The sequence below is a fragment of the Mastomys coucha genome, unplaced genomic scaffold (assembly GCF_008632895.1).
Source record: "Mastomys coucha isolate ucsf_1 unplaced genomic scaffold, UCSF_Mcou_1 pScaffold16, whole genome shotgun sequence".
Classification (NCBI taxonomy): Eukaryota; Metazoa; Chordata; class Mammalia; order Rodentia; family Muridae; genus Mastomys; species Mastomys coucha.
Window position 1 is genome coordinate 6582906 of NW_022196898.1, and position 11695 is coordinate 6594600.

General features: G+C 34.7%; 1 protein-coding gene across 5 annotated transcripts in view; it reads right to left on the bottom strand.

Moving 5' to 3' along the window:
- The window catches only part of Nbea (neurobeachin), a 551294-nt gene that overhangs the window by 435900 nt on the left and 103699 nt on the right, over positions 1 to 11695 (bottom strand). For all 5 annotated transcript variants that reach the window (XM_031373880.1, XM_031373884.1, XM_031373881.1 and 2 more), the window contains exons 9-10: positions 2470 to 2667; positions 1794 to 1927 (exon numbers count right to left, since the gene is read on the bottom strand). In XM_031373880.1, coding sequence (XP_031229740.1) covers positions 1794 to 1927; positions 2470 to 2667 — 332 coding nt within the window. The remainder of the gene's footprint in view (positions 1 to 1793; positions 1928 to 2469; positions 2668 to 11695) is intronic.

Below are 11695 nucleotides of genomic sequence, written 5' to 3' on the forward strand. Positions count from 1 at the left end.
TGTCTCGAAATACAAAAAAAAAAATAAAATAAAATAAAATAAAATAAAATAAAAAATACAAGGTTGCACACAATGGAATCCTACAGTGTCTTAGACATGGATATGCATTGTTATTAAAAGGGCTACAATTTTTTTCCTACTACATCTTTTCTATCAGTTATAAACTTAGAACAAAATGCACATCTTTATAAGATGGGAAATGTGAGATGGATAATAAAAACAAAGTATAAAATCAAAACCAGAATACTGAATTTTCCACTTTCATCTCATTAATGAAATAAATAAAATTTAAATATTAAAATAAATGTATGTACTGAGTTCTGAAGAAAAAATTTCATAAATATTGTTTAAAAGCCTCAACCAACATTATATGTGGTATTAGCACTAAGATTTTATATAAGAGCTATTCATAAAGCAATATATTATTGTAATAGTTTTATTTATAACACTCCAAACTATCATCTTTCCAAACCTTCCTGAAATAGACAATCTCCTCCAGGTAATAAAATTATAAATTCCAAGTAATTCTTAAGGACTGTTTAAATAGCAAGGAATTTTCTCTGTTTTTTCTTCATAGCATTTACTTTACGATATAGATCATAATGTATTACACTCCCCTTAGATGATAAATAGCAAAATAATATTTATTTAAATTCAGGATCATAAAGCATGGGTTTTTTTTGTTTGTTTTTGTCTGTTTTCCCTAAATTGATTTATTTTGATTTACTACATCAAAATAAGTAAGCATTCAGTGCAAAGTAACTGCCTGGAAGGACACAACCTCAGGTTTCATTTCACTTTAAAGGTTTCTTGACTTTCAAATCTCCAACCTTTATATTACATTGAAATAAAATAAAGGATAACCCATAGATAGGCAGTGAATGTCATAAATATTAGATTTATATTTAAATATGTTTCATGAATGAGTCTCAATACAGAAACAATAAGATTACCAATACTAATACAGAAGTTTTCAAAGTCAACTCAGCTAATTTGAGAAAATCATGCCTTCCATTTTACCAGATCTTAAACTTTTCCCACAACTTTAAAATGCAACAACCCATTAAAAGCTAACATGTATGTGTCTATATTCATGAAGCCTTTATTATTTTGGACTGAAAAATAATGTTGTCTATATGACTCAAGCTTAAAATCCAAAGCAATGAGACTGTATAATGCTAAAAAGTATCCTTAATACATCAGAAAATACATGAAACAAAGCTTGATATAAGGTATTTTTAATAAAATAAGGGAAGTGACAAGAAGTAAAGACAAATTCAACCTTATAAAAGACGTTTCATTTTTACCTGAACATGAACAAACCTCTATTTTTGTGTCCCTCAAAAATGAAGTATATTTAAAGAAAAGCTTATGTTACTTAACACTGTTCTAATCTGAGATCATGGTGTTGCATTATAAAATGAGTAACTCTTTAAGCTATAAGCTATGTAACTTATTGATATAACTCACCTTAGTTGTTCAATATAACCTGATAGGACTATGAACATTTGCTATGGCTAAGTTTGAAGATAAATAAGAATTTTTTTTAGCTGTATATCGTTCTCACTTTATTACATCTAGAATTATTTCACTTTATAGAAAATATTTTTATGATAATTATTTTTATAGTATGCATATATATGTACATATACACATATATGCCTGCCTCAGTTCTAAAAAATTCTTATTAGCAGTTCAGAATAGACCAAAAACTGGTGTTACATGGTATGGAATATGCCATGAGGAACCTAAGAGTACAAACAGTAGGATATGGTACAGCAAAGAAAACTTACCAGACAGTTGTTTCTACTTGACTATCATTAAGCTGTCGATTGTCCAGCTGGGCAAAAAGTGGGAAAAGTACTTGAATCCCTCCAATTGAATGGATTGCACTATGAATTGAATGTGTTACTATCGCTTTCACATCCTACAACAAAGGCAAAAATATCTGTTAAACCTCCATGACAAGATTTTCATCACTATTTCTTACCCTAGATTTCTTACCCTTACCTTATGTGCTTAGTGTATCCTGATACTGTAAGAGTTCTCAAGCATGGAATTATTGACAGACCTATATGTGTACAGTAAAAATGAAGTATCTTTGACTAGTCACTTTTAAAGCTTAAATAAGATACGCTATTATTGTAATCTATGAAGGCATTCTAAATTATTCTAGAAGAAAGTATTATTATTGGCTTTATGGACATCCAAGTAATTTTCAAGTTGGCAGATGAGACCTTCTCAAATCAGAATATTTTTTATACCTCCCAACTTCAAGTTCAGGAAGTGAACAGATTTTTATTTCAAAGGACACAGAAACACATAATAACAGATGGGGCAAATTTCCAAATCTAAATATTGAAGACAGAAAATTGGTTTACAAATTCAAAAGAAAAAGCAGCAGAACATTTGCAGGTGAGCAGTGCCTGGGTGCTGGCAGCATGGGCAGAGCCCCGCCCACCCACCCACCTGGAGCATCAGTGCATGTGGGGAGTGCACAAAGATGGATGCATTTTCTTTTGGTGAGGACTCCAGGCAAAGCTGAGCATCGGTGGCCTTGGCGTTGTAGGAAAAGGCAATACTACTCGCAAGCTTCCCGTCATACAGAACCTGTTTATGATGTTCTGCCAAATGAATATCACTCTCAGATTTAAACTTGAAGGTACTCTGTAAAAATAAAGTTTCATTAATACTCTTTTTAAAGAATCTTTAAAGAATCTAAATCTTTAAAGCACAGAAACAATCACAGGAATGACTTCTTGTGTTCCCTCCAGTATCTGGCACTACATACCAGTGTTGCATATCTTGCTACTCTCACTTCAGATCTGAGAGCTGTTTGATCTATGAACATGAAATTTGTTTAGAGTAGAACATGAAAATATTTAGAGTAAATTAATTTTTAGATTAATTCAAATACTTAAGAACACTGCAGACTGAGTATACGTGGCCAAATTCAAACAGTTTTCTGCTCTGGCCTGACAACTCTCTGTAATGTTTTCAACTCTGATCTGGATGCAAACCTTTAATTACCAAATATAAATCAAGACAAAGGCAAAATGAGAAATTAATCACATGCATACAAAGTCATAGATGGTACTTTTAAATTAAAATGTTAAGTTATTTCAATATTAAAAATAACTAATGCTAGCCGGGTAGTGGCGGCGCACGCCTTTAATCCCAGCACTTGGGAGGCAGAGGCAGGCAGATTTTTGAGTTGGAGGCCAGCCTGGTATACAGAGTGAGTTCCAGGGCAGCCAGGGCTACACGGAGAAACCCTGTCTCAAAAAACCAAAAAAAAAAAAAAAAAAAAAAACAAAAAAAAAAAAAAAAAAAACCCCACTAATGCTGCCCTATTTTACTCTACTTAAGTAAAATAAAGAACATTACTTCTCACCTCAAAGTTTCCAATTTTAATTACGTTTTTAAAGCTCACTGCTTCTCACTTCTCAAGATAAAAGTAACAGTTTGAAAATATGCCATTTTAAAATTAAAATTTTATTTTCTTCCCTATTATATACTACAAAATAAAACTGCAGCCAGAATTACTAAAATAATTAGTAAAATTATAATTCAGGCATGTCATGATGCTGCCAAAATAAAGCAGTAGCTTACAGAATGGTACAAGATTTCTAACAACTCCACATCTGATAGAGAATACAGATCTAAACCAAATTCTCAATAGAGGAAACTCAAATGGCTAAGAAACACTTAGTTTCATTAATACTCCTTTTAGAGAATCTTTAAAGAATCTAAATCTTTAAAGCAGAGAAACAATCACAGGAATGATATCTTGTGTTCCCTCCAGTATCTGGCAGTATTCCTTCAGTAAATGGCTAAGAAACATCTTTAGCCATCAGGGAAGCGCAATTCAAAACTACTCTGAGATTTCTTATCACACCCACCATAATTTTTAACATCAATTAAACAAGTGACAGCCTTATGCTGACAAGGATGTGGAACAGGAGGCATACTTATCCATCCCTGGTGGGTGGGCAAACAAATAGAGTCACTATGAAAATTAGTACGGTGGTTCCTCAGGAAGATGGGATCTATTTAAGATCTAGCTATACTGCTCTTGGGTATATACTCAAAGGATCTTTATTCTGTCACAAGGACACCTGCTCAACCAGGTTCACCGTTGGTCTACTCATGATATATAGAAACTGGAAACAACCTAGTTGTCTTTCAACAGGAAAATGAATAAAGAAAATGTGATATAATTATATAATAAGAGTGATGAGATGAGAAAAAAATCATACTGATTGAGATAACCCATACCCAGAAAGATAAATATTGTATTTTTATTCACTTATATGTAGATACAAGCAGTTAAATAAATGATAACCAAGGTACAATTTGTAGACCCAGAAATGTTAGGTATACTAGGGGAGCGTGGACCTCCCTATAAGAGGGAAATTTATATGTATTTATAGAGCTTATAGTTTATAGAGTTTATGTGTGGCCTTGGTTCAAAACAGACAGAAACAGGAATAGGAAGATAAGGTGAGAAGGAGAAGGGGAAATGGGGCTGGGGGAGGGAAAAGGAGGGCGAGCTAGAACCGAGGAGCTTTTGGGGGCGATATGGAAACCCAGAAGACTGGCTATTTCTTAAAATATATGAAGACAATTCTAATGGAGTCTCCAAATAATGAGAAGGACAGAGTCCCAACTGACTTATGCTTATCACCAAGTAAGGCTTCCAGTACTGAACTGGGTGGGTTATATCCAATTGATTTGTTGCCTAAGGCTTCCATCAAGATATATAGGTTGCACTCCACCCACTGAGAGTAAGGTCCCATTGTTAACATACCTCAGAGGCTAACAAAATAGAAACATAAACACTAACCCAACCACAAAACATTTGATCTACAATCTACATTGCCTACAAAAAGTGTTAGGGCAATGGTGGTAAAAAGTTTGTGGGAGTAACCAACCAATATCTGATTTGAGTGAAGGCCCACTCTACAAGATGGAACCGATATCCAACACTGTTTGTGTGACCAAGAATCAGAGATATTATACTTATATCTCAGTGCTTTGCTCAGCCGCCATCAGAGAAGCATCCTCCTACAGCAGATGGGAACAGATACAAAGACCCACAGACAGACATTATGAAAAGAATGAGAGCCCTTGGAATATATAACTCTAATGTCTCTCAGAGATCAGAGAACCCCACAGAAGAAGAGGCAGAAAGAATTTAAGAGCAAAAGGAGGTGGAGGATACCAGGAGAACAATCAACCCTCAATCAACTGAACAAAGCTCGCATGAACTCACAGAGTAAAGCAGCAAGCAAGCACAGGGCTTACATGGCTGTGCATCAGTTCTTCTGTGCATATATTACAGCTATTAGTTTAGTATTTTTATGGGACTCCTGACTGCGTGAATGAGTGTGTGTCTGATGCTTGGGTCCTTTTACTTTCTGTTGGTTTGCCTTGTCCAAGTTCTATGTAATGGTTTCTGATTTATCTTATTATAAGGTAAAACAGGATATATTATATGAGAAAAGAATATATTTTTAATAAAAATAAAAGGAAAAAATTAAAATTTTTCCCTGAAGAACTTGCAAAATAGATTTGTATTTTAAGAATCTTTCTAAATAAACGATGGTAGGAACTTTTTATAAAGTTAGAACTTAATTTTAGTTTCAAATTTCTCAGAGAAAAATATAAAATTGTATCAAAATATAAGTAATGTATTATAGAAAATCTCTGCAAGACAACATATAATATGCATTGCTGCTATACATTATCATTCCTATGAGACCTCACACTGTCTATTAGCATGCCACAATGAGAAGGCCTGAAATACAGCAGTGGCTTCCCATGCCAATGATGACATATGTATTGGTTTTATGCAGAATAACAGCAACATGATTGGAGAATATAGGTAGTTGACAGAGGGTACAAACAAACTGAAAGAAATAGGTAAGCAGTGTAAGATCACATACATTTCTAACATACTAAATTCAAATTTGATTTCTTTTTGACAACTTGGATGCATCAAAGATTCCTCAGAGAACCTGAATTCAAGTCAGGGGAAATCAAATTTAATTGGTGCCTTCAGTTAGACAGCTTTCCAGTTCATAAATGCCAAGCAGAATTGTGGGAACACTTTAAATGTTTTCTTATCCACCTACTGCTTTATACGGTAAATTAGTGACACTGTTGCTATGTTCTGGTAAGTGACTCTTGAAAAGGAAGAACTAGCATATGCATCTCTGTGAACCTGCATACACACTCTCACACAGCACATTACACTATGTAAAACATGCAGAATCAATATCCAAGACAATAAAGAACATCACATTGAAAGGATGAGTGAACAGAAGGACTTTTTTTTTACAAAATCAGTTTATATTTATCCATACATTCATGCACAAAAGATATGAATGCATTATATATAAACACATTATTATTCATCATGTTACATACATCATCCATCTTATTCAATTTTAAATTATATAATAATCTTTCCATAAATAATATTGGCAGCTACCCTTAACTGAAGATTGATTGTAACATGTTGAAAATACTTCCTCAGTAAATGACTTTACAGGAAAGCATAGAAGACATCTTAGCCATTTATACCTCTACATCTTTAGCTTTAGTTTTCAATGATCAAATAACACATGACTTTAAAATCATGTCAGGTATTGAATTGTATAACAAGCCCAGAAAGCACTGTTTTAATATGAAATAACAAAAGTACCCTGTCCGACATTTCATGGACTTTGAAATATGAATAACCAGAGTAAGTGCATTCTTTTCAGCTTACCATGGCAATTCCAGTAGAGTTTTGAGAGTGCCATACAAGTATCCAGTGTACTTTAACCCACCATTACAGATCATTAAACTCATGATGACAATTTTACTTGTGGTCTCTCCTTATACACTAGTATAAATTCTTGCTACAGAAATAAATCTTTGAAAGAAAATATTCATATTTTCTTGAAAGTAGCCTTTATGTTTATAATTATTGGTAATACATACATTCGTCAGTTAGAAATTAATAATTACAAATGAACCAATCCACTTTTTTTTACTTATAAAACTTTGAGATCACACAGAATTTTTAGTAACAACTTATATACAGAATGGATCTTTTTACTAAAGAGAAGTATAAAGAACAAAGATCTAAAACCTTGCAAATATAAAAGGATATTACATTAAGTAGCTGAATATGTTGGGTAAATGCCTAAAATCCAACTACTTAAAAAGACTGAGAGAACAGGATCATAATTTTGAGGCCAGATGGTATACTCATACAGTGTATATACAAGGGGACATAATGCTATATACAGGTAGCACGTATATCCAGATTATCTGTAAGACAGCTGCAAATTAGGCAGTGCCTCATTTAGTAGAACCATAAACACTTAAATCAGGTCACTTACATAATACAAATATGAGAATATTTACTAAAAACCTCTTAAAACACTAAGTCTAACTGCCACAAAAGAAGCAGCATGGTATTTTGTAATACCTCCAGAAAGCATTAGTGACGTCAGTGAATGTCAAGAACATAGATGTCTTGTTAGTTTGCTTGCTTTAGAGACAAACTGGCCTCAAACATGCTGCAATTCACCTGGCACCCTCCTGAGCACTGTGTTTGGGGTTGGGAGCCACCATGCCTGGGCTGCCACATTTATATAAAGGACCATACACATTTCTCTCCCCATAACACATACTGAATGCTGCTCAAAAAATGTTGTAATGATTGTGCAATACTCAATAAGTATGTCCTGATGTATTTTACATTTTCTCATTTGTAGCATAATATATAATCCATCCTGGGCTATTAAAACACACACACACACACACACACACACACACAAAACTGAAAAGCTACATCTCAAACCCTATCTTGAAAAATATGGAAGATGATCAGTTCATTTACTTGCTATTTTTTGATAATTCTACTTGAGCAGAAAATATGATTCAAATTTAGTATTTTGATATTCAAACCCTTCAACAACTTAAGCTTGCCAAAAGCATCTCAAAGCTTCATTATAAAACAGATCTTACAACTAAGTGTTCCACTATCAAATCATGCTGAATGATGAGTCTACCCATCTATATCTGCACACCTTTGTTTCCATCCTGCAAACCACATCCTGTGTCTCAAATGCTTCTGAAACTGACTTATATTCTAAGAACTCTTTAAAATTCTTCTTTCTCTGTAAGATTTCCTAAATTCTTTTGGCTGGAATTAATCATCCTAGCATAAAACTTTGATCATATATGTATTATACAACCTTTAATTAAAAATGATTAGGTATCTAATTATATTCTTTTAAAAGAGTATAAGCTTAATCATTTAAATTCCAAAAGCTTAAAATAGTTCCTTGAAATTTTCAATATATTAATTTTTTCAATTGAATGCCCTACAATCAGCAGTATCACCCTGAAACATATTAAGATTACTGGAAAGAATAAAGATTAGAGTCACAAACTTGACAAAAATATCAAAATTGGTAAAACAATTTCAATGTATGTAATGAAGTCAGTACTTTAGCATAGCAGAAAATGACTAAACTAATAAAATGCAAAGATAATGACATATATCAATTTACATACTATGCCAAGTTCTGGCCCTGTAATCACTATAACATTTCATAAATTAAAAAAGAGAGGACATCACTGATATAATGTCCAATAGACATGCCATTTAACATAACACTGTTACTACAAAAAGACTTTTCAAATATTTCATTTGCCAATATCAAGCAATTTCTGAAATGGATTCTTTTGCTAGCTGCCTATAGTGCCCTGGGAGGATGGGTATTTCAATAGACTGGAACTTTAAAAAAATCAGACTGAATAATAATTCAGTATTATAAGAAGATAAGAGACATAAGTTATAGAAGTGCCTGGAACAGAAAGAAGTATAAATGTATGTGTGTGTGTGTGTGTATGTGTGTGTATGTATGTGTGCACATATACATATATATATGTAGACACACACACACACACACACACACACAAACACACACACACGGAAGATGATCAGTTCATTTACTTGCTACAATTTTTTGAAAATTCTACTGGAGCAGAAAATCTGATCTAAATTTAGTACTTTGACATTCAAAGCCATCACAACTTAAGCTTACCAAAATTACACACACACAAAGAATGTATACATTACACCCACTCACACCCACGCACACACCCACACACATACACACAATGTACACAAATCCAGATGAAAGCTCTATAATTTCATTCCCAAGTCCTCTTATTCATTTTTTTGCAGTAAATACAGAATGTCTGAGGTTGTGGATATCAATCTACTCTCACCGGACCAAAACAACAAACAGCCGATCTCCTGGTATCTCTAGTCTACCAGTGATAATAGCTGCTTTTTCTTAGGACGCATAGACTTCCACCCTGCTTATTTCTACAAAGAACCCTCAAAAAAGCTTCTCCTGGCTCAGCAGACAGCTCCTCCACAGCACCCTGTTTTGACAAGTCTCAGTGGATTGATTGGTTGTCTTGAATTCTGACCAAACTAGAAGGTCAGGTATTCCATCCCCTGTGCTTCACTAAAAATACTAGACTTTCAGAATCTGTATGACATTTGTATAATAAACTGATTTTATACTATATAATTATACATAAGTTTCATTTCATATGTAATACACAATTAAGATGTATGACAACGATCTGTACTCATAGAGATTTTAGTTAACTTCATCTACATAATTTCCATTAATATCTTCAGACCATTCCCTGACTGCAGGTAACTAAAGCCAGGAAAGTCAAAAACATAGATGATGGGCTATGACATTCAAGGTAAATGGAGTAAATCAATCAGCATTCAGAAGTTGTCAAGAGGAAAATAAACCAAGATCCTACAATGCACTCTCAGTAGGAGCCACATTTTAAATCCAAAGAGAAACTAAAAGGCTTTTCTCTGCATAGAAACAGAATTAAGAAACATCCTACAGAATGAGAGAACATACTGGCAAACTAACGCTGATTGGGAGTTACATACATAATATATAAAAAACACTAATGTTAACAACAAAATACAATTAAAATAGCCTAATTAAAAGTATCAATAGACCCAAATAAGCATTTCTCACAAGAAGACATGTACAGGGCCACCTAATCTAATTTCAAAGAAAATGTATATTAAAATGTATATTAAAACCACAAGACAATACTGTCTTACTCCAATAACAAAAGAGATCAAAAAATAAAAGCAAAATTTCTCTATGGAGCGCAATTCCACTACAGGCATGTAAGTTCCAGCACCTTTCTCTTCCTATTCCAATTCCCCTTATAAAAGTTTGCAAAGCTACCTGGTAGGGCTAAGGAAGGTCAAAGCCCTCAGGAGTTGGGGGGCGGGGGTTGCTGCTGTCTGCAGGAGAGGCAGCAGGCTCCTGACCAGAGGGAGGGCTCATAAGACAGGGGGTATTAGTAGGGTGCAAAGGGTGGCCCTCTTATGCAAAAGCTGATAAGGTAAAGATGAGATTCTGGAAAGGGAAGGCAGACCTTGTACCCATTATTTTTCTCCTGCTGTGAGAAGATACCATAAACAAAAGCAACTTAAGAAAGTATTTACCATTATGGTCTTCTAGATCCAGAGGGCTACTGTCCACAGGGGCAGGGGAGGCACAGCAATGGGCAAGGAAGTAATGAGCAGGAAGCTTGCTCACCACATTTTATCCACACACAGGAAGCAGAGTGAAAGAGACACTCTTCTTTTATCAACTTCTACCTCCTTCTTCAACGTTCTATATCCTCCCCAGCAGTGCAATTAACTAGGAACCAAGTGCTCAAGACCACAAGCCTATGGGCAGCATTGTTCACTCGAACTATTACAGACCCCACGTAAAAGTTATCCAGAAATGAGAGGTCCTAGACTGGTGACCAAACTGAACTAGGGTGTTAACTATACCCACACCAACACTGAAAGACAGAAAAGAGGCAATGCATGACAGTATAAAGGCAAGGAGGAAAGACGCCTGGTCTCCCTAGGAAATCCTCTCAGTTCTGGATATCATCATTATAAATGGTTAGCATCAATTCAAAAGGTCAAGCATGAGAAGAGTCTGCTGGAGTCTGGTGAATGAGCCAAGTATGTGAATGGTAAAAAGGCTGCCCATATGGGATGGCTTCCACATGTCAGGAGGCAAAGAATGATGAAGATAAAAAGAGCAGCTTCCCAGAAGGTAGGAAGGGGAGGAAACTGATCTAGACTACAGTTTGGAAAACATGAATTTAGAGTATAATGTGCACAGCTAGTAAGATGGCTCAGTGGGTAAAAGCTATTACAATCAACTCTGAAGATCTAAATTTGATTCCCAAAACACAGTAAAATTAAGAGAACTGACTTGTGCAAGTTGTCCTCTCGCCCCCACACATGTAACTTGGCAAAATACACACACACACACACACACACACACACACACACACAATAGCCAAGCAAAGGATGACCAAGATAGGAACCACATATGTCTAAAGGAGACAGTTAGAATGGATGTCAGATTTCCAAAGAAATGAGGGTAACAAGGCTGTCGAGCAAATCTAAAGGCAACCTTGAGGTAAGATGGATGAGAGAAGGTATCTTACAGACTGGCCCAATATAGAGAGGCTGAAGAAGAGTTAAGAAGTATTCATGATCTTCAATTCGGTTCCATTGATCTACCTGCCTGTCACTATGCCAATATCATGCAGTTTTTATCACAAT